The 24564-nt window shown below is 40.9% G+C and overlaps 1 protein-coding gene across 1 annotated transcript in view; it reads left to right on the top strand.

Annotated features, from left to right (window-relative positions):
• TEX2 (testis expressed 2) overlaps positions 1 to 24564 on the top strand; it is a 91830-nt gene that overhangs the window by 26232 nt on the left and 41034 nt on the right. The window contains exons 2-3 of the mRNA XM_081109777.1: positions 9924 to 11586; positions 24294 to 24494. Of these exons, the coding sequence (XP_080965903.1) occupies positions 9949 to 11586; positions 24294 to 24494 (1839 nt within the window). The 5' untranslated portion in view covers positions 9924 to 9948. The remainder of the gene's footprint in view (positions 1 to 9923; positions 11587 to 24293; positions 24495 to 24564) is intronic.

Below are 24564 nucleotides of genomic sequence, written 5' to 3'. Positions count from 1 at the left end.
GACTGGAATCGAAGCTGGGACCCTTGAGTCCACAGGCCTACGCTCTATCCACTGAATCAAACCGGTTAGGGCAAGCATATTTTTAATAAATAAAAATGAAATTCTCATAAAATTGAAAAAAGAAAATATTCTTGGGGATAATTTTGGCTATAGATAGCTTTTTGCCCTAACCCCCACTGGCGAGTGGCCACCAAGTTCCTATGCATGATAATTAGAAGTTATCTGTGTGTCCTGCTTTGTTTTCTGGACAAATTAGAAAGTTTCCCATGTTTTTTCCTGATGCCTTTTTGCATGGTGATGCTTAGAAGTCACTGAAGCAGTCCCTTTGCTGCATGGGGTGGTCTGGGAGGAAGAAGTTCCTCTGACTGCTACCTGGGCTCCTGTGTGTCTGGGGGCAGGCAGGTCCAGTTCTTCTGTACTTTCCAGGGTCTTGCTACTATTGAATGAGAAAATTTCCCACATGAATTAAAGCAGAATTTGGGCTGCATTGAAAATCGGAGTTCAGACTCTAGAAGTCTGGTTGGGGCAGATGGATGAGAAGTGTCACGGTTTACCCCCTGGCCTTTGGCTTCATGTTCCCTAGAATTGTCTTTTTCCAGAGTGTGTACAGGCCCTAGGGTCCTGGTATTATCTGAACTCAGAAACTCAGAATGTTTTTCTTTTTTAGTTATGTTTTAAATGGTGGTTCCATGTAGTAACTATAGTACATTTGTACTATAGTTAAGTTATAGTATGGACTATTTAACTTCTGTGGGCTTAGGAACCTATTTCCCATTTATTTTCCTTCAGGATAAATGAATTTTGAATTTCAAAGAATTCACTTACTGATGAACTTTCGGAACTCAACCTATTCTTGTTGAATATTCATTTTCTATAACAATTTGCTTATTTATTCCAGCTGTAGAAACAGGCCTTACTTCTGGTCGCAGGTATCTTTACACACATTTCACTCTTTTGGTCAAAAACCTATCATGTTCCTGTGACTCATCTAATCAACATTCTGGTTAGGTCTGGTTAGTTATTGAAAAAGCCTTCCCACCCTGCCGGTGTGGCTCAGAGGTCCAGCATCGACCTATGAACCAGGAGGTTACGGTTTGATTTCTGATCAGGGCACATGCCTGAGTTGTGGGCTTGATTCCCAGTGTGGGGCGTGCAGGAGGTAGCCGATCAATGATTCTTATCATTGATGTTTCTATCTCTCTCTCCTTCTCCCTTTCTCTCTGAAATCAATAAAAAATATATATTTTAAAAATGCTTTTCCCTCTCTCCTCTGCATTGTCAAGTCCTAGCATCCTCTATGAAGTCAGTGATGCTTGAACTGAACTCCAGGCTATCCCCCTAAACTCCAGCCTCTCAGCTGACCTCCTGATCCCCACCCCAACCATCCCCTCCCTAGCTGGCATGGAGATCCCTGGCAATGGTAGTGACTCAGGCCTCCTAGTGGGGATGTCTCACATAGATAGCAGTGCTAATGATTTAGAGAGGGCGGTACAGATGGCGGTTTGGTCTGAAAATACAGATAGTGGTATGATATTGAACAGTAGGCCAACTCTTTGCTTACCTTGCTGTCCTCCCAATTAAAAAAAAACAAAACAAGTAGAGTAGGAGGAGGATTGTGTATGTGTGTGAGAGAGAGAGCATGTAGTTGTGTCTCTTAAGGATAGGTGGTTGCTAGAAGGCTCTGCAGGCTACTGTAGGAGTAAGGGTGGTGGGAACATGGAGGTGGTATAGTTTGGATCCACTAGAGAAGCAGTTCTCAACCTGTGGGTCGCGACCCCTTTGGGGGTCGAACGACCCTTTCACAGGGGTTGCCTAAGACCATCGGAAAACACATATATAATTACATATTGTTTTTGTGATTAATCACTGCTTTAATTATGTTCAATTTGTAACAATGAAAATACATCCTGCATATCAGATATTTACATTACAATTCATAACAGTAGCAAAATTACAGTTATGAAGTAGCAACAAAAATAATTTTATGGTTGGGGGTCACCACAACATGAGGTATTAAAGGGTCGCGGCATTAGGAAGGTTGAGAACCACTGCACTAGAGGTTGAAGCCAAGAGACTGTACTTGGAGTGATTTTTAATTGAAGTAAGGAAGAACAAAGGGTTGGGGTAGAGAGCCCAATAGGAGTTCTATCCTTATCACACAGCCAGAGCAGAGGACTCCTGGGCAGGAGTTATCTTTTGTATAGTTTGGCAGTGGCGGAGTGATTCGGGATTCTTGAGGAGGATTTACACCTGTTTTCTGTTGCCGCAGCACACACAGGTGCTGATTATCTGCATCTCATTCTTAGTTGATTCTGTCATTAGAAGTAAGGGCTGTTTCTACATCTGGGCTAAATAAGCAAGACAAGTTGGGAAGGTCTAAACCAGTGGTTCTCAACCTTGGCTGCACATTAGAATCACCTGGGAATCTTTTTTAAAATCCTGATTTCTGGGCCTCATCCTCCGGAAAGTCTGTTTCTTTGTTATGGGGTGGGGCCACAACATTAGTAACAAAGAAACAGACTTTCCGGAGGATGAGGCCCAGAAATCAGAATTTTAAAAAGATTCCCAGGTGATTCTAATCTGCAGCCAAGGTTGAGAACCACTGGTCTAGAAGTAATAGTTAATGTGAGACAAACTGTTTCAATATTATTAGAAAAATATTTTTACTTAATTGCCTTTGGCACATTAATCAGTTCACTTGCACTCTGGTTTCCTTTGCTTGACTTGAGCAGTTGCCAAGAATTTCTCTGGTGCAAAATGGAAAAGTGGGACTCTAAGTAGGTTCTGATCCATTGAAACTGAATCATAGACTTAGAGAATTTAGAATTTACAGTGAAAGACTTAAGGCTCAGGGAGGTGAAATGGACGAGCTCCATCACTGTCATGGAAGGGTCCTGGTCCTCGGAGCCCCTGCACCTGTTGTCACAAGGCTTCACTTGGTATGTGCTTTCAGTGACTGACTCTACTACCAACTGAGCAGTTGCCAGAAATAGAAAAGATATTTGCAACACAACAGTAGAGAAAGTGTAAACTATCCATTACACAGTGAGTAAGAAAAAACCTTGAGCAAGAAATACGAATGGCTGCCGAAACCGGTTTGGCTCAGTGGATAGAGCGTCGGCCTGCGGACTCAAAGGTCCCAGGTTCGATTCCGGTCAAGGGCATGTACCTGGGTTGCGGGCACATCCCCAGTAGGAGATGTGCAGGAGGCAGCTGATCAATGTTTCTCTCTCATCGACGTTTCTAACTATCTCTCTCCCTTCCTCTCTGTAAAAAATCAATAAAAATATATTAAAAAAAAAAGAAATATGAATGGCAAGTTAACAGAAAAAGAGAAACTGATGGGGAAAAACTTGAAATGATCATCAAAGCATTGACATGCCATTTCCCTATGGATCAGATGGGCAGTAATTAAAAATAATGTTCAGTTTTGACAAGGGTTCAAGATGGATACTTTATGCACAGTCGGTAGGAATGTAAATTAATAAATTGGATAAATTGGAAAGATAGTTTTAAGATTGTAAATATGGCCCTAGCTGGTTTGGCTCAGTGGATAGAGCATTCTTCTTTGGACGGAAGGGTCCTGGGTTTGATTCCAGTCAAGGGCAAGTACTGGTTGTGTCTTGATTCCCGGCCCTGGTTCTAGGCATTCACTCACCTGAATCAAATGTTTACACACAATTTTCAAACTTCTCAGGAACCTGGTTCTGGTTCTTAAGATTTAAATATATGTAAACCCAAACAAACACTTAACCTTTAAAGGTTTTAAATTACAAGTTGATTCCTTGTCCTTAAACTCAAATATTAATCTTCCTCCTGCACTACCCAGCTGTAGCTAAACTCATTGTTTTGTGAGCCTCTTGTTGTGATTTGATTGACTTGTTCCCATCTCAGTGCCTTCCCCTGTGCTGCTGTTTCAGATATCTGCAATATTCTTTTCTCCACATCTCTTCGCGCCCCCCCCCCCCCCCCCGTCACATAATGACTTTTCTGCTAAAAAAAAAAAAAAAAATTCCCAGACTTCTTTACTTGATTAGCACTATCTTATTTGGGCATACCTGTCCTGAGTTTTCATTGCCAGGGGTTTTTTGCTTTCATATAGATGTCCATCTGTTGTCACCTTGAGTTCCCCAGTGGATGGCACTGGCATTATTTTTTTGTAAAACTCCTTAAGCCTCTGCGGTTGTGCGGGAGGCATGACCTGGTTTTAAATGAGTTACTGTGAACTGAACTTGGATTTCATTATTAGAACCATCTAGCAATCTATAAAGCGAAATTATAATGGTGTTGTGCTTTTAAAAAATATGTATATATTTATTGATTGATTTCAGAGAGGAAGGGAGAAGGAGAGAGAGATAGAAACATCAAGGATGAGAGAGAATCATTGATCGGCTGCACATTCCCCACTGGGGATTGAGCCTGCAACCGGGCATGTGCCTTTGGCTAGAATCGGGACTCTTCAGTCCGCAGGCCAACACTCTCCACTGAGCTAAACCAGCTAGGGCTGTGTTGTGCTTTTGAACACCTTTTCCCTTCAGGGAATGTAGCACTCTTCCCAGGTGGGCCTTCCTCTTGGCAGGTAAGAGTTGGAGCAGTGGCTGAAGGGGTGGACCTGTTGCTTACTAGAGGACCCTGTGTTGTGTTGTTTGCAGTGCAGGCCCCTGCTGGCCTGGAAGAGACTTTGAGGGAACCTACTAATGGAAAAGGAGTTACAAGTTGCTAATAATCAAGGCCTAAGTGCCTTGGGAGGATTGCCTACACTGGAAGTAGAGTACTTTTCTTGTTTTCTCTCTCTCTCTTTTTTTTCCTTTTTTAAAAAAAATATATTTTATTAATTTTTTACAGAGAGGAAAAGAGGGATAGAGAGTTTGAAACATCGATGAAAGAGAAACATCGATCAGCTGCCTCTTGCACACCTCCTACTTGGGATGTGCCCGAAACCAAGGTACATGCCCTTGGCCGGAATCGAACCTGGGACCTTTCAGTCCACAGGCTGACGCTCTATCCACTGAGCCAAACCAGTTAGGGCTCTCTCTTTATTTTAAATGAAACTAAGGCTAGAGCTAGTTCATTATCCACAATGTGAATATTGATTTTTGTTTTCAGAGGTGGAGTATTAACAGATTAGAATGGCTGTTGGCAATTTTCAGCTGCTGCATTGAATTTAAATGAATCAAGGGATAGCTGTTAAGATATAGTTGAGATTTTTAGGCTAAATCAGACCTTCCTACCATGGTTGGTTTTGACCAGATTCTCTGTTTCCTCTGTAGCATCAAGGTGGAAAAATGGAGTCTTGAAGGCCTCTTCCCTACTTTTTATAACACCAATTCCTATTTTAAAATGCATAGATAAGTGCCCTGGCTGATGTGGCTCAGCTGATTAGAGTGTCCTCCTGTATACCAAAAGGTTTGCAAGTTTGATTCCTGGTCAGGGCACATACCTAGGTTGCAGGTTCCATCCCTGGGGTGACTTGGGGAAGGTAACCAATTGATGTTTCCCTTCCTCCTTCCTTCTCTCCCTCTCCTCCCTCCTTCCCTACCTCCCCCCTCACTCCTCCTCTCTCTAAAATCAATAGCATGTCCTCTGGTGAGGATTAAAATACACACACACACACACACACACACACACACGAGGTGTTAAGACATCCTCTGCAATACAATGTGGCTTGCCTCTTTTCCTCTGCCAAAAGAAGTTTTTAAATGAAAACTATTGACTCTCACAAGCCATGCTAGTGATGGTACTCATACATCATATGTCCAAGTGCAAGCTTGTGCAGAGGCTGCAAATATTTAACAGGCAGAATTTTACAAAGACAAAGAATTTTAATAATGGCTTTGAAAGATTTGCGATGCATCTGAGAAATGAGGCATATTCCAAACCAGGCTTGCCTCTTATGATGCTACTAGAGATCCGATGCACGAAATTCATGCATGGGTAGGGTCCCCAGGCCTGGCCGGCGATAGGAGCCGATCTGTGGGGTGACTGGCGGGGCTATTGGGGAGGGGGCGCCCCCACTGACACCCGCCTTGACGGGCCTGGTGCTGCCCACTCATTGGCCCCATCCCCTGACAGGGGCAATGATGGGGAGGGGCAGCACCAGCACCCACCTTGGCTGACCTGGGGCCTGTGGGCTGGGGACAGCTCCTGTGTTTGCATCTGCCCCCTGATGGTCAGTGCACATCATAGCGACCAGTTGTTCTGCCGTTCGGTCGATTTGCGTATTAGGCTTTTATTATATAGGATATATTACTGTACTTTTTATATCTGGAGACTACAGGCAGGAATACTTTGGAGATGTTTTAAGTTCGGTTCCAGACCATTATAATAAAGAGAGTATTGCAATAAAGCAAGTCATAATCTTTTTGGTGATGGAGGGTCTTTGTCTTCAGTTTGTGACACTTGTGATGGGCAATAAAGCAAAGTGCAATAAAACAAGGTATGCCTGTAGTTTAATTTTCAATTAAAATTGCTTCCTTCCCTTTCTCCTCTTTTTCTTCGTCCAGCACTTCCTCTAATTTAGTATATTAATTAGAAATTAATAATAATGATAATAATGGATACATTACTATATGTTCTAAAGTGGAAGGACCAAGTAGTTGAGTTGGTGATAAGTGAGCAGCCTGGAGGGAACTGCTTTCTCTTTTTATGGCTCTGTAGGACCCCAGGATTGAATTGTTTCAAATACAGCTGGAGGTAGGAAGGACAGTTAATAATAGAAAATTAGCCCCCCCTAAAAAAACCACACCAAAACATTGCCTGATTCAGAGGACATTATATCTGAGTTAATAAATACCAATATTGAGTCTTTAAATAGCTCTCTGTTTTTCATTGTACAGTGTGATTTATTGTTGATTGGTTTTTTCATTGCCTAATTAATGATAATAACCTTTTTGAGTGACTAGAAATAAAATAAATTTTATGGATGTTTGGTATTCTAACTCCAACTCTTCTGAGATTGGTAGCTTTGTTGGAATTCATGATAGGGAGGCAACTGGCTGTTAGCGTCATGTTTGAGGCCTTTGCTTTTTATTAGTTCAGGTTAAACACTGTTCCTGTGTTTAGACTGGATAGATCCTGCATTAGTGCTGGGGAGAGAAACCCTTGTTGGAGGTTTTCTTAGTCTTAGTGAGAGCAAAGAATGTCTTTAGGAGGCATAGTAACTTTAATGGGGAATTACAGTCAAGACCTTAGGAAAGACCCATCAGCATAACAGTTTGAGATCTCCTGCTTCCGGAAACATATCTGACTGAGGGTAAGGCACAGAGAGAATTTGACTCTAAATAGCATTTCCCCCCCATAGGACCATCTCACACTGTTCAACCCCCAAATTGTGCTCTCTGGTTTTGTACCTGTGCCCATAGTCACCTTCACTTGCAGCCACCACTACCTATGAAGCAGCCTCAGAACTACAGAGCCTTACAGATCACCCTTTATGTTATTAAGGCAATTTAAATAACCCTTATTTTTCAACCTACTGAGAATTATCAAGTACCAGCCTTTCTGTTTAAATTACCTCTATAATTTTCTTTTTAAATTACCCTTATAAAACTAGGTGACAGTAAAATGAAAAATATGTGTTGCACTTGGTATTTTTCTTCTTACTAAGCCCACACATCCATTGGCTTAAGAGTAACAGGGAAGGATTGTCTTGGACCAGAGGCTTTTTAGCTTGCCTTGTCTTTCTAGCTTTACAGAACACTGTAAAGCTATTGGAGTCTCCTTTTCTCGCAGCCACCAGCTCCTGGATTTAAATTGCTTTGTCTGATAGATAGAGATCGGTCCCTTTTCCTGGATCCAGTGGGGATAGGAGAGCCTAAGGGTCATGATGAGTGTAGGTAAACTCTTTTGGAAAGTTTTTATGAAAGTAATTTCTCTGAAGCATTGATACTGAGAATGTGCAGTTCAGATGTGGCCTTGTGATGTTTGGGCTTTGAATTGCAGTTCTTCTCATCGTTAGATTATTTATAGTGATTCGGAATCACTGTTTTCTGTCCCCCATTTACCTTTTCTCTTGTCAGTAGTATCTGTTGCCAGCCTTTTGACCATGAATATTTAGCATAAGACTTAAATGTAGATGTTCTTCAAATTAAAGAAATAAGCAAGCACCATAATGTTAATTGTCTGTGGCAGCAATTTATGTTTTTCATCTCATGGCACACAAACTAATCACTAAAATTCTGTGGCAAAAAAATAAAAATAAAGATAAAATTCTGTGGCATACCAGAATTTCTGACCAAAAAAAAAATAGGTCTAGTTTTGATTCATTCACACCGATGGCTACTGTTGTATTGGCTGTTGTAATTTTCTAATTTGACAATTTAAGGGAAAAGAGGTCAGTGTCCCTGACTAAATAATCAGGTATTTCTTGTTTTAAAAATTCTTGAGGCACACCGGTTGAAAATCACTGGTCTATGGTATATTACTTGTATAAGTGTATTATGTTGTACTGTGAGCAACCACCTGTAAATGTAAACGTGTAGGGTTTTAGGAATGGAAAGGACTGGTGATCTCCCCTTTTACGAAGGAAGATTCTGAGACCCCGAGAGGTCTTGGCTTTTTCAAGGTCCCACAGAGTCAGCTGGAAAGGGAGCAAGTACCAGAAGCCCTATTTCCTGATCCCAAGATTGTTCTTTCTACTCTCCCATGATGCCTCTCTTGTACTGATGGTTTCTCACTGCTCCCCAACACCCACCTTCCACCCTGGAGGTAGAGAATAGACCAAGGTGTCAGGACACACTATGCCCACGCTCATCTTCATGCCTGCACTCATCTTCATGCCTTTTTGACCCTTCTTTCTCATCATGCCCATTCCACCACAACCTACACAGCAGTTTAAAAGGCTGAGCAAATGTCCTACCTCCCACACTAATCTCACTCTCTTCAGAATGCCTGAAGTCCACTCAAGTGTGTTTTAGCTTTTTTTGACAGAGTCTCTTTCCAGATTGTGGTGGTAATTTCAACTTTGTAGGGCCTATTAGGAAGCCTGGTGCCCAATAAATGGGCCTTAAGTGAATAGGAAGAAAGGTAATATACTAGATGTCACAGTGTGGACTTGGTGTCTTATGTTTTGCTGCCCACCTTTTCAGGTGTCTCTCTTCTCTACAGCTAGCTACTTAGCTCCAGCAGGGCAGGAAGCATAGCCTCCTTGTCTGTCACCACAGCCCTTAGCAGAGTTCTCTGTTGAATCTTGGATTCAGTTTAAAATGTTTGCTTGTTCCCGAAGCCTCAGGACACAGCCATGTCTTCATGGCTGCCTAAATACTCTGGCCTTATGGTACCTGCCATTTGGAGAATAAAGCCAACAGGTCATAGTAATTAGTTTACAGATTTTCCTTTCAACTCTCGGGTACTTTGCTAATTACTTGCATTGGCAAGATAGGATATGTTGGTGGGAGATACGAGCCAAGTGATTGTTAAGATTGCTGTGAAAATTGCAGTGGAAGCAATACCTCCCTCCCCGTCCCCCCGGTTAGCTTTTTATAGCTGGAAAACCACTGGTGAAATTTTTGTTCCAAGATTCTCAAAATCACCAGGATGTTACATTTTATCCTGTTGGACTTCTGAAGTAATGCTGGTAACATCTATTGTGCAGGTATTTCAAGACTTGAAATATGGAATCGCTGATAGAAATGAGCCAGTTAAGAGGAAGGAAACAATTACTCAGATGTTGTGAAGTAAGACAGATTGTATGGCACTTTTAAACACTGGTTTGTAGTTTGCTCATAAAAGAGAATGCCTAACTGGAATGTAGCTGGTGAAAATTAAACCATTAAACCTGCGCAAGTGAAAAGCAGTGGCCGTCTGCCAAGTAAAAGCATAATCATCATTTAGAAGTGAACTTCGTCTGTGCTCCTTTCTTCACATGACAGTGTCTCCTGTGGAGAAACCACTTTCTGACTTCAGTTTTCTTGATGTTTTTACAGAGCCTAAGCCCTTGTGAAGCTGGCAATGACAAGTCTGAATGGGCGCCATGCCGAAAAAGCCATTGACATGCCAAAACCATCAGCCCCCAGAGTGCATGTGCAGAGGTCCGTGTCCCGAGACACTATCGCCATCCACTTCTCGGCATCCGGGGAGGAAGAAGAGGAAGAGGAGGAGGAGTTCAGGGAGTATTTTGAGGAGGGGCTAGACGACCAAAGCATTGTAACGGGGCTTGAAGCCAAGGAAGACCTCTATTTTGAACCTCGGGGTGGCCATGACCCCACTGGCCCTGCCTCCCAGCCTATCCTGGCAGATGGACTGTCTGAGTCGCCTGCTGTTTTGCCCGTCTCTGAGAACACTGTAAAGCTGTTGGAAGCCCCTCTGCCCGCAGTGCAAGTATTAAGTACAGTGCCATTGGCTCTGTCCCCAGGGTCATCTTCATCAGGGCCCTTAGCTAGCTCTCCCAGTGTGTCATCCCTTTCTGAGCAGAAAACCAGTTCTTCTTCGCCATTGTCCTCTCCTTCCAAGTCTCCTGTCCTCTCATCCAGTGCCTCATCCTCCACCCTTTCCAGCTCGAAACCCTTTATGAGCCTTGTGAAGTCCCTGTCCACTGAGGTGGAGCCAAAAGAACCCCCACCGCCCCCAAGGCACAGGCACTTGATGAAGACATTAGTCAAGTCTCTGTCCACAGACACCTCCAAGCAAGAGTCAGATACTGTGTCCTATAAACCACCTGATTCCAAGCTGAATTTACACCTGTTCAAGCAGTTTACCCAGCCACGAAACACAGGTGGAGATTCCAAAACCGCACCTTCTTCCCCACTCACTTCTCCCTCCGATACACGCTCCTTTTTTAAAGTGCCCGAAATGGAGGCAAAAATTGAAGACACTAAGCGACGCCTTTCAGAAGTCATACACGAGCCTTTTCAGCTCCTTAGCAAAATTATAGGGGAAGAAAGTGGCAGCCATAGGCCCAAAGCCTTATCTTCAAGTGCTTCAGAGCTCTCCAATCTGTCCAGCTTGAACGGTCACTTGGAAAGCAATCACAACTACAGCATCAAAGAAGAGGAGTGTGATTCTGAGGGGGATGGTGAGGGAAGCAATCCCAGCATCCCCAGAAGTGATCACCCAAAGTCCATTGATGAGCCCCCAAAAGAGGTGGAACTGAAGAGTTCCCAGGTGAGCAGTCTAAAGGATTTAGGCCTGAAGACAAGTTCTCTAGTCCTTGAGAAATGTTCTCTGTCTGCCTTAGTGAGCAAAGAAGACGAAGAGTTTTGTGAACTATACTCTGAAGAGTTTGATTTGGAAATGGATGGGGAGGGTAAAGTTGATAAGCTCCTAGATACACCTCTCAAGCCAGAGGAGCTGGCGGATGATGTTCCAACTCTTGACAGTGACGAGGAGGTGGACTTGGCCATGCAGCACCCAGAGTTACCTGTGAAGACACTGGGCTTCTTCATACTGTGTGTCTATGCGTACCTCATCCTCCCCCTCCCCCATTATGTGAGTGGACTCTTCCTGGGAATTGGCCTGGGATTCATGACTGCAGTTTGCATGATTTGGTTTTTTACACCACCAAGTGCTCATAAATATCACAGACTACATAAAAATCAACAACACTGGAACACAGGAACTCTAGATATCAAAGAACCAGAAATACTGAAGGTAAGCAAGCCTGAAATTTTTTAGTCTAGTGAGTTCATTGTCTCAGGTTTTTGCATAAGCAGTGTTTTTAAGACTTTGGGATCTCTTCGTTTTCCAGGTACCCAAGAGATTTATCAAGTAAACTTCATTCTAGTTCACGGTTTACTGATTCACCAAATAGTTTTTCAAGGATCTCCATGGCCTTAGAACAGCGGTTCTCAACCTGTGGGTCGCGACCCCTTTGGGGATCGAACGACCCTTTCACAGGGGTCGCCTAAGACCACCGGAAAACACATATATAATTACATACTGTTTTTGTGATTAATCACTATGCTTTAATTATGTTCAATTTTTAACAATGAAATTGGGGGTCACCACAACATGAGGAACTGTATTAAAGGGTCGCGGCATTAGGAAGGTTGAGAACCACTGCCCTAGAAAGTAGCATTTGCATCCAGTTTCTGTGTTATTCTCTCCCTAAACTTGCCAGGGATTTGCTACTTGAGGATTTGTTATAGCTGACTTTGTTAGAATTAAATATCCTTGAGGCCCTGGAAAAGGGTTAAATACTTCCTAATGCAAGAGAAGGAAAAGGAGGAAGAGACGGCAAATTAATGTCAGTGGTTGGCCGCTGCTGGCTCTCCTCTTTCCTCTGTGCACAGCGGGACATGGGCTGGAGAAAGAGACATCACCTTTCAGTGCATGTCAGATCTCAGGATCTGGGCCTCCTGCGGGATGTCATTAGGGTTCAGGAAGAAAATATTAGAACTTCTATTTATATTTATTTGTGCATACTTAAAAACTTCTGGCTGTTGTACATGTTTAATAATATACATGATCTAAAAGTACAGTTATAGCTCATATAGTTCTTAAGTCATAGGCACATACACATTTTTTATATATATATGGTTTTTAAAAATTGTGGTAAAATACTACATAACATAAAATTTACCACCTTAACCATTTTCAAGTGTACAGTTCAGTGGTATTAAATACATTCACAGTATACAACCATTACCACCATCTATCCCCATAACTTTTTTATCTTGTAAAAGGGAAACTTTATACCTGTTAAACAGTAACTCCTCATTCTTTCCTCCCCCTAGCCTCTAGCAAACAGTTCTACTTTCTGTTTTTGTGTGTGTTTTTAAAAATATTCTGAGTACCTCATATAAGTGGAATCATACAGTCTTTGTAATTTTGTGACTGGCTTATTTCACTTAGCATAATGTCCTCAAGGATCATCCATGTTGTAGTATATTGCAGAATTTTCTTCCTTTTTAAGACTGAATAATATTCTATTGTTTGTATATATACCACATTTTGCTTATCCATTCATCCGTAAATGGACACTTGGGTTGCTCCCATGTTTTAACTATGGTGAATAATGCTGCCATGAACACGATTATACAACTGCCTCTTCAGGACCCTGCTTCCAATTTTTTTTTAAAATATAAACTCAGAAGTGGGATTGCAGGATCACATGGTAATTCTCTTTTTAATGTTTTGAGGAACCGCTGTACTATGTTCAATAACAGCTATACCATTTTAGATTCCCACCAACAATGCACAAGAGTTGCAGTTTCTCTACCTTCACATTCTTGCCAATATTTGATGTTTTCTGGGTTTTTTTTATTTAGTTTTTTGATAGTTCAGAGCTTGTTTAATTTCTCTGCTAATAGGTTTTCCTCCACCTCATTTAAATAAGAATACTAAAAAAAAACAACAAAAAAAAAACGGTACCATGGTATCTCTTTATGGCAAAACAGACAAAACAAGGAGAAGAACCCTGGGGGTCTAAAATAACTGTTTTGATTTTTAATTTCATAAATATTTTATCTTATTCAAAAAATGCATGGTCAGTGTTTAAAAAACACAGGAAAACCAAGAGAACATTTATTTTTTAAAGATTTTTTTATTGATTTTTTTAAAGAGAGAGAGGAAGAGAGGAAGAGGAGAAACATTGATGTGAAAACAAAACATTCACTGGGGAGTGATCCCACAACCCATGCATGTGCCCTGACCAGGAATCGAACCAGCAGCCTTTTCATGCATGGATGGTGCTTAACCAATAACTGAACCACTACAGCCAGGGCTTCAATTTATTCTTTATCACACTATTGGGAGGGATTATAGTTAACTAGAGGCCTGGTGCACGAACATTTGTGCACTGAGGGAGAAGGGGGGTATCCCTCAGCCTGGCCTGTGCCCTCTCACAGTCCAGGAGCCCTCAGGGGATGTCCTACTGATGGCTTAGGCCCCCCTCCCCTTGCCTCTGCGGGAGGCAGCCAGGTGGCCGATCAGGGGACGGCGCTGCCCCCATCACCGACCTGGTGATCAGGGAAAGGCAGCAGCCAGTCTCCCTCTGCGGGAGACATTGGGGCAGGCCAATCAGGGGCCGGCACCAGCTGGCATGGCCCCGCCCCCCATCACCCCTCCACTGCCGCTGGTCACTGCTGCCTCCCCCCCTCCCCCATCACTGTCCCCTCTCTCTGCCTGTTGGCATGAGCCTTGGCTGGCCTGGGGCCGCCTCCTCGCTGGCCCCGCCCCCTGCCGACTGGTCGATTTGCATATTACACTTTTATTATATAGAATGATTTGGTTATATCTCCTACTTAAAAAAAAATATCTGCATGTATGAGTATATACATCACACACATGCAGACTCATACACTCTTTTTGTTTTGATTTAATGAGACCACGTATTTTGCATTCTGACTTTTTTCTTTCTTTTACATGGCAATATGTTATGACACTGCTTCTATTTAAAGAGAAGCTGATGCTGAGTCTTGAGGATGTGACACACTTGAGCTTAGTATTAATGTTTGAAGTGAAGCAAAAGAGACTCATTATTCATGGTTGCTAAGCTTTTTCGATAGGGCGATGATGTAATTTAGATGCCCTCTAAGTAAGTTACTTATAACTTTAGCAAAGAAAAATGGTACTTATCTTTAACTCCAATGCCTAATGACTGACTGTGACATTCACTTTAAACTGGTTTGAGTACTTAATTGTTCTGGGAAGATTTTTAAATCTTCACTGTTGACTCCAGTTAATAGATTGCCTCCCATGTGCACCCCGACGAGGCATGAAACCCAAAACCTGACAAGGAGTTGAACCTGCAAGTTTTTACAAATTTTTTTCTTTTATTGATTTCAGAGAGGAAGGGAGAGTGAGAGACAGAAACATCAATGATGAGAGAGAATCATTGATTGGCTGCCTCCTGCACACTGGGAGCAGTGTGAGCTATACTCTGAAGAGTTTGGAAATGTTGAGCTCACAGTCCAGGCATATGTCCTGACCAGGAATCAAACCATGACCTCCTGGTTCATAGGTCAACGCTCAACCACCGAGCAATACCAGCTGGGCTGAACCCGCAACCTTTTGGTGTATAGAATGATGCTCCAACTAATTAAGCCACCCTCAAGGGCAGGACTATTCATTTTAAGGAAGGGTTTTTTTTGCCCTCAGTGCTTATATAAATGTATTTAAATTTTCCTTGTAGAGAATAAGTACTTCTAGATTGCTGTCATGGACTGACACTTGTAATCCAAATTGTCTTAGGCTGTTTTATGAGTATTCTTCCTGATTGATGTTTGAACAACTCTGATCAAATTTGGTAATTGTTTTTCATTCTTAGCCTTAACTTGTTTAGAATGGCTTTGTTACTAATGAGGAAAAGTACATTTTCACTTGAGAGGTTTTGTTTGGTGTTCACGGCTGTTTTTAGAAACCTGACTAAAAACAGACCTTATTTTTACAGCTGATCGATGTTTCTCTCTCATCGATGTTTCTAACTCTCTATCTCTCTCTCTCTTCCTCTCTGTAAAAAATCAATAAAATATATTTAAAAAAATAAAATAAAATAAAAAAATAAAAACAGACCTTATTTTTAAAAGGGTCACTACTATTGATTAGAAGGGTTGGGTGAATTTTGCAAGCCAAAGATTTCAAATGCAAATATTCTTTGGTCTTAATTAATTTTACTGAGTAGGAGATCATTGGGATCTATTTTAAAATTATGACACTTTAAAACATTTAGCAGTGTTGACATTAACTTTGGGACCCAAATGTTGTGATAAGGAAAGTATAGTGAAGTCTAACTTTGAGCAGGTCTGTGAACATGTTTCTAGGGTGAATCCAGCTATTTTGAGTTATTTTCTGCACATCTGATTTTATGTAATTGGTGTTTATAGAGGATATAATTGTAATTCTTGAGGGCAAGTTTGGAAACTTTTTAACTTAAAAGAAACTAAATTTTAGTTTTTTAGAAACATCACTGACAAAGGATGCTATAAAAGCTTCCTGTGTTAAAGCTGTCTGGTACAGAGGTCCAGACCCTTGACAGTGACCCTGCAAACTTCATACCCTACGTAAACTCCCATCTGAGAGCCCCATGAAACATTTAGGCAGGGACCTTGATGCTTGAGAACTATTTTTGACCAGTGTTTTTAAACCTCTGAGCCATGTAAGTTCTCATTGGTGGATACAGACAATCCTTGCAGCCTGGGCTGAGTGTCTGGTTCCTTTATGGCTCCTGAAACAATTTAAGGAGCTTTGCAGTGTGACTTCACATGCTGAGGAAAAGGAAGAGAAAAGTAAAGCTTTTCTGTACTTTATCCGGGGGATTTTATTATTCCATCACACTTCAAACATTTGTATTTTAAAATGACGCTGATGATTATGTGGGATGGTGAGCCAAAAAGGCCAGTTTGCAGGCAAGTAGTAGCTATGCTCAAAGACGAACGAGCAGTTGGTTAAGCCTCAAGGTATCCTGCTGATCAGTGGCTGTGTTGTCTGTAATAGAAATAGTCAAAGCTTTTGTGAGAACAAAGAGCTGTCACAAAGTCCATAGAAGAACTCTTAAAACCTCCTCCAAAACCTGCTTGTTCTTTTTCCCCCTGCTTGTTCTTAACGTTTAAAATCCATAGCTGATGAAAATCATCAAATAGGAAAAAGGTTGCCACAGGCATTCAACACAAAGTGACATGTGAACATGTGAATGTCAGGAGGAAGACTAAAATGTTAAAAGAAGCTAGCATGACTTAAAACATGGCAACCTGGGTAAGTTAACTCAAGACAGAGCCTCATGTATGCTGCGGAATCCAAGGGCATCACTATGAGCAACACCCCCAGGTGGTAACCTTCTGGGGGTGTTATTTTGGATGCTTGGTTAGGTACTCTGAGCTGGGGACCCTAGGGAAGAGTATGGATTTGGGCCAGGGGAGGCTGGGGCATTTAGAGTCAGCATATTGCACCTGGAATATTTGTTTTTGCTGAGCATTCTTCGGCAAGTTGGATGTTCCTTCTCCAAGAATGGGAAGTCACTTTTCCAGGAGTATACTTATGTTTCCACATATCTATTATGAGAAGGTTCGTGAAGATTCCATAAGTTTCTTGGGTTTATGTTTGTGTGACTCATGCCGTTTTGAACTATATTCATGAGTTAAATTCTTTATCTCAGACTTATACTTGCAGAACACACCAGTAGAGTGTCAGTTTCCAGTGTTCTCTCTTTCAGAGATATGGCCTAGCAGGTTGACTAAAATTGCAATTACCCCATTGCAAGACTAATAGAAATGTATTTTGGAGAACAAGGTTTGGTCATGTCACATTTAGATATTTAATAAAAGGGATAGTTTTGGTTTTCTTTTTAGTTTTTTTAAAAATATATTTTATTGATTTTTTACAGAGAGAAAGAGTGGGATAGAGAGTCAGAAACATCGATGAGAGAGAAACATCGATCAGCTGCCTCCTGCACACCCCCTAACTGGGAATGTGCCCACAACCGAGGTACATGCCCTTGACAGGAATCGAACCTGGGACCCCTCAGTCCGCAGGCCAATGCTCTGTCTACTGAGCCAAACCAGTTAGGGCAGAAAGGGATAGTTTTTAAAAAGTAATTAGATTCCCTAAATACAGGCTTTGATTTTGCTATGTAAAAGAATAATTTTATACGGAGAACATTATCAATTTTGTGAAGAAAATAAAATATGTAAATTTAATCTCAATTTCATGCAATTCTTTTTTTAAAAGAAATTAGAGTGAGCAATCTTAAGGAGAAAACAGCCTCATTAAATACAGACAAAAGAGACTTGGGTTGATTTCATTTGGTCTCTTACAACTCTCAATACAAGGAGTACAAGAAATAAAAAAGCATTTATTTCTACACTATAATTAACTGAAACTATCCTGCCCCTGTAATGGGTCGCTTGAGTTTTCATGTACAGCTTTTATAAACTTGGCTGTTTCCAGGGTCCCTCATGGCCAGAGAAGTGTATCAGGTGAGATGTTTAGTGCAGGCATTCTCCCTTACAAGCAGGTGCTTCATGGGCTTCCTGAATTCCATGGGAACAATTGCTAAGGAGGTCAGGTGACCCCAAAATGATTATTTGAACTTTTTAAACGTTTTATTGTAGGAAATTTCAGGTATGCACAAAAGTAGAGAGATAGTAAAATGAACCCCCATGCACCCAACACCCAGCTTCAACAATGATCCACATTTTGCCAATTTTCCATCCGACTCATTAACATATGGCATGGCTGAACTGTAATTCTAGTCCTGAACTGTAATTCTAGTCAGCCAATGTATAACTACAGTTCATAGCATTGTTTCCTTGGGAAAATGTCTCCTAAATTCCAGCGAGGTATTCTAGGACCATCCTCTTTGGTTTTGTCCCCGGAGTCATTTATAGAGGAGGAGAGAGGCTATGGGCATTGTGGAACTGAGATTTCTCATCATGTTTTTGGAAGAGTAGGGTATTAATCATGAAACAAAAAATCAATGTTAGATATATTATCATCTCTAAAATATATATTTAATGTAATAAAGTATTAAATCCACCAAAGACTTTTTATTGTACAATAACTAGCCTTTAAGAAGTTTGCTGTACCCCCAAAGACTACAAGATTAAAAGCAACATGGCCCCACAACCTATACATATTGGTGCTGGCGCCCAGGCTTCTGTTGCCCTGTTTCATTCAGTTGCTTCTTTCAGTGGTTTCCAAAATGGGTTGTTAAAGGCACTATACAAGAAGAAAATATCAAAGTCTCTATTTGTATCTATTTTTACTCTTCCTAAGAATGTAAATAATAAACAAGCCTTGCTGATATTCAACACATAGGTTACCATATATTGACCTTTGGCTAAACTCCTTGGAATTTTTCAGCATTATTTGAAATATGGATTTACATTCATTATCATGAATCATGAGCCTGACCCTAAGTATATATATTGTGCCTTGAGGTGTCAGGTGAAGATAGAAAAAGCTATCAGAAAGGAAAAACTTAAAAATTTTATCTTTATTTCCCTTTTTCATTTTTTATAAAAGCTGTATTATTTAGAACATGTACATAATTTATAGGTAAATGTATACATTATGGGTACATACTCAAAAATTTTTACTCTGATCTAAAAAGTTTGAAAGCTACTAATATATTTGCTTGCTAATCTATTTATAATATTATAATTTCAACACTTAACTGTTAATATGGCTTAATGCTTATTGTGTAGTAACAGAAATCAGACCTTGATTGTTTTAGTGGTTCTTCAGAAATCATGTTATTTTCTATCTAATTTGAATGCTTGTTGTCTCTGACCTCTATTACTATTTGCCATTGCATTACTAAAAGCATTGTATAGTAATCTAATTGGAGAGATGCTGCCCCAAAGGATAGGAAAAGCTGGGCTAAAAGCCCATTTTCTCCGGTACAGGCAAAATCTGTGGCTTTAGCCCTGACTCCATTGCTTCTAGTGACATAGTTGTGAAGGTGACCTTGAAACAGGTAGTTGGAGGATGTGGATGGTATTGATGTTGATGCTTCCCTCCTCTCATGGACTTTATTTTTCCCTTCTTCTTTTTTTTTTTAATAGATGTCAGTAGACAACATTGACTTGAGAGAGGAAGGAGGCAATATTGATTTCAGAGATAAAGGAAGGAGGGAGAGGTAGAAACATCAATGATGAGAGAGAATCAAAGTATTAAATCCACCAAAGACTTTTTATTGTACAATAACTAGCCTTTAAGAAGTTTGCTGTACCCCCAAGTTTGCTGCCTCCTGCATGCCCCCTACTGGGGATCAAGCCCAAAACCCGGGCATGTGCCCTTGACCAGAATCGAACCCGGGACCCTTCAGTTCGCAGGCCAACGCTCTACCCACTGAGCCAAACCAGCTAGGGCTCTCGTTATTCTTGATGGTGTCTTCAAGCAGCATTTATTTTGAATGTTGACTCTTTGCTTGAGGCTATCATTCATAGTATGAATTCTGTATATGTATAGGTCTGTGTCTTTTATAGGAAAAACCAAATTTGCATCTAAAGTTCTATAAAGTTTAGTAAACTGTTCCTGCCATATTCTCTAACTCCATGATCTATGATATCATGTTTTAACTGATGACTCCAGTTCTAAACATCAAATAAATACATCAAAAAGGGTTTAAGCCCGGCTAAAGGAAATCCCTGTTTACGTTTTAGCTTGGGGGACAAAAGAAAAGTAATCACCTTTTTGTCTGCTTTAGAGATAATTTTCAGCAGCAGGGGCCTCAGGTTCTGGCTCTGTTCTATTTAGGATTTGCACCTTCCCTGTTAGACTAGATGAAGGAATAATACAGGGGATGTGAGTGACAAGCAGCCTGAAATGCCAGCACAGCCCTGTGACAGCAGGATGTCAGCCCAGGCACCCCAAGCACTGAAGATAGAGAAATGCCCATCACTTCCTCAGGCCAAAGGCTGGTGTTTTTCTCTGGTCAGCTCAGCATCAGGCCTTGACCTCCTGATTGGCACTGTAACCAGAAGTGAGCACAATAGTAGTTCTTCCAGACTATTATTTTGCAAAAGGTTAATTGTAGCTTTTAATCTTTCTAAGTATTAAATAAGTCCCTTAATAGATTGCAGTTTGTACTTTCAGCCAGACATGGCTTCTAAATCCACCAGAGATTGAAGAGAAAACCCTGACCTTCACAAATGGGATCACAGGACCAGTCTGTGGGCCAGACAGCTGCAGCCTGGCTGACTGTGGTCATTGTCCTGCAGTGGCATGCACTGTCTCAATTTTAACAGTTCCAGCTTCAGAAAGAAACAAGGCTTGTCTGAGTCACTTTAGTGCGGGTTGAGAGCATATCTGAGTTTTGTAGTTGACTGTCGAAATGCATTGAGTTGCTAACTGTATGCTGTATCTGTTTATACCCACTCCCATGTCCCATAACAAAATTAAGTTGGAGTAATATCTTACTTGGTAAGAAATTCAGAGTTGAGAATTTTAGAATAGCTGAGCAGTGAAGGGCTGAGATTATATGAGAAACAGGGTGAAGGCCTTCGAGTTGCTGGGCTGCTCTCAGGATTTGATGTTTGACCACTTAACTCTGGAAGTTCCATGTGCAGCTTACCAGGGAGAGTGTTAAGCCCCAGAAAAATTGACTGATTGATGGTGTAAAAGGCAATTAGGATTTGCATTGGGAAATTGCTTTCTGCAAGGGCAGCCTGGTTTTTGTCTGTAGGGGTGCATTCAGGGTACAGAATGGGAGGGACTCGAGTCATGCTTGGCCACCTCTTGACCTGAGCCTCCCAATGGCCAGTCTGCATCTTGGATACTTGATTAGTGTGGGTTAAGTAGTGTCCCCTATAAGTGTCTCCGGGTTTCCTATCAAAGCTTGTAGTGTTCTGGAAAGAGCCCTACACGGGAGTCAGGAAACCTGGGCTCCAGTCACAACCCATCTCTCTCTGCTGTATAAGATAGAGCTTGTTCAGTTTCTGTTCTGAAAAGCTTTAACTTTTTTTACTCTTAGGATTCTTTCTGAGGTTACTTATTTCCTTAACTGTGCTGTTTTATGTAATTATAACTGAGTTTTTTTGGTTGGGAACAATGACCAAGTTGCCTACTTTTTTTTTAATATATATTTTTTATTGATTTTTTACAGAGAAGAAGGGAGAGGGATAGAGAGTTGGAAACATTGATGAGAGAGAAACATCGATTCAGCTGCCTCCTGCACACTCCCTACTGGGGATGTGCCCGCAACCAAGGTACATGCCCTTGATCGGAATCGAACCTGGGACCCTTGAGTACGCAGACTGACGCTCTATCCACTGAGCCAAACCGGCTAGGGCCAAGTTGCCTACTTTAAAGTAACCTCCACAGCTCCCTGCACTTAGTATGGTCCCAGCACATTCTTTTGCTTGTCTCCACTTATGCATCTGGAACTGTCCTTATGTGTGCTTTTATTTAATCCTCACAGCCACCCTCTGCATAAGGCTACATTTATGTACTCAGTTGCCAAACATTTGTTACAACTGTGATTGTCTTGTGGAGTTTGTGGTTAAGTAAACCAGGCAGTTAACAGATACAGTGCTAAAAGTAACTTAGGTGATCAGGGCAGCTTCCTGGGAGAAGTGCCATCATTGCCATGGTCTGAGGAAACACCAGGTGTTAGACTGAAGGTGGGTCTGTGCCGTGGAGGTGAAGTAGGGGCCTGGACCTCAGAGTCAGGTAGACTTGGTTTAAGTCTCAGATTTGCCACTCTCTAGACCACTTTTTTTTTTAACCACTCTCGAGGCAAATCACTTAACCTCTCTCACTATTTTCCTCACCTATAAAATTATAGGGAATTCGCAGAAGTAAATGAGATAATGCACCTTGAAGTGCCTAGATCACAATATGAGCTTAAATGTCAGCTATTATTATGAACATTAGTATTTTTGAAATCATATGTATAATATTTGTTCCTTTTACTACATGCAATAAAGTACTGTTAGCATGGAGAAAGTCATTATGGCTTGAGCAGCGTGTCAACTTAGAGGGACAATGAACAGAGTATTAGCAATCAAACTCAGCAATGTATAAAAAGGATAATCATAGTGTTGTGATGATAAACTGGTTCTCTGGGGTGGGCTGGAAGCCCTCTTTGTACTGTTCACTGATTTTCATGGTGTAAGAACTCCCACCAGTCAGTTGCAAGCTACCAACATGAAATCACTAAAGGTATAGTTGGGAAGAGATGTGTAGAATAGGCTCTCATGAGCTGGTATGACCCAACTTCAACTCATCATGACCGATACATAATTTCCCCAAGAATGCAAAACTAGTTCAGCATTTGAAAATCAATTAGTGTAACCTCACCATACTAACAGACTAAAGAAAAAGGCAAAAAACTGTGAACCAAAAAATATACTTAGTTCTACACTTTGCAAAATAGAGCCATCTAAACAGATGCTATGACCATACAGTCCACTTCAGGCCCCACTGTGCTCTGTATTGCTTGTTCTCTTTTTTTACTCATTACTCTGGTCATTGCTATTTCTTTATAAACACCTAGATCACACCCTCTTTTCATGGTTACTGCTTTTTGATTCAACATTTTTTAATAGATACAAGTGACTCTTTGGGAGGAGGGAGAAATACTCCTATCTCATGCAATAAACTATATTGAAGTACATAAACCTATATAATTGGCTCATAAATCTTACACCTCCAAAGATGAAGAAGTATATTTGTCTAATTTTACTTCCATGACATATTCAGGGTACTCTTTGTGCCAAATTTCTATGGTTGCTCCAGTGGGGTCATAAGATGCTAAAATGAAGGCTCAATTCTTCTCTACTGATTTGGGTCAAGAATAGTGTCCTGTTTTTAATATTTGTATCAACTCCTGACACATTACTTGGTCTATAGAGAAACTCAACTAACGTTTTGATGAATAAATAAATGAATAAAAGAGAAATCTGAGGATTCCTCATTTGCAGAAGCCCTTCAGACTTCAAGGTGAGATCAAGTACTTACCGTAGAAATGGCTATTTCTTGAAAAGAATGACAATTTCAACTCCAGTGTAGTGAGCGTTAGCATTTCTCTGCTCATTAGAAAGACATTTATAAAATGGGTGTTGGGGATGAGGTGGGAAGATATCAATTAAAATTCCCTAGAGAACTTCTTTAAAGAGATCTGGGCCACCCATGTCATCTGTGGGGCAGACAGAATGTTAAATGATGGATATTAATTACAGCTATGAGATTAGCTTTAGCACAATTTTATGGTGTGTTGGGCCTTTGTGTGTTGTTCATACACTTCAATATGTTTGTTCTCTTAAAAAAATCAATGTATAAGTACATTTATGTTGATTGAGAGGTGACCCTGGACCAATATTTTACTCATGTAAGTAACTGTACACTTTCAATTTTTGACATATTGATCATATATGTGATTTATTTAATGCCTAATTCTCAATTATCTGCTTTATGATATTATTTTAGTGATATAGAAATAGAGTGGTAGGTGTTCTCTGGGTCCTGGAAAAGTAGCATGAGTTAATATGGTCTGTGAAATTTCAAAGATCGTTTGCAAGTTGGCTACTGAGGAAGACCAGGTTGGGTGGGATAACTCACCCCCAGAGGAGGTCAGGGCAAAAGACTTGCTCTGTTTACATGAACAATACTTTTGAGTTTCTTGATTTGCTTGTCAGCTTTACAAAAGGAAATAACCTTTTATATAGGATAATGGACATTGTCATTCTCCTCCAAATCTAGCTTTTTAGTTATCAAAAAACATACCAAATTACTCCTCAGCACTGATTATCCTTCAAGCTAAGCACTTGTTTCAGAAACCTGTAGTCATTAATAAATTGACACTTGAGTTATGATCAAGTTTGATTTCAGTGTCCCAAATACCAGCGGTCATCATTTTGACATTGAATCTGACCTGTATTTATTCTTATTTTACTAATAGAAGTTTTCTCCATCAGGGTTGGATGAATGAAATTTACAACTATGATCCAGAAACTTACCATGCAACTTTGACACATTCAGTCTTTGTTCGACTTGAGGGTGGGACCTTAAGACTTTCAAAGCCCAATAAAAATATTTCCAGGAGGGCAAGCTACAATGAAACAAAGCCAGAGGTCACCTACATCAGCCAGAAAATCTACGACCTCTCAGACAGCAAGGTAAGTCCAACTAACTTAGGAAACTCAGATTAATGAAAAACATTTTTTCCCTAAGAAGGGGTGTGTGTGT

The sequence above is a fragment of the Myotis nattereri genome (genome assembly GCF_964212035.1).
Source record: "Myotis nattereri genome assembly, chromosome: 16".
In the NCBI taxonomy this organism is placed as follows: domain Eukaryota; kingdom Metazoa; phylum Chordata; class Mammalia; order Chiroptera; family Vespertilionidae; genus Myotis; species Myotis nattereri.
This window is presented reverse-complemented; position numbering and strand designations above follow the sequence as displayed.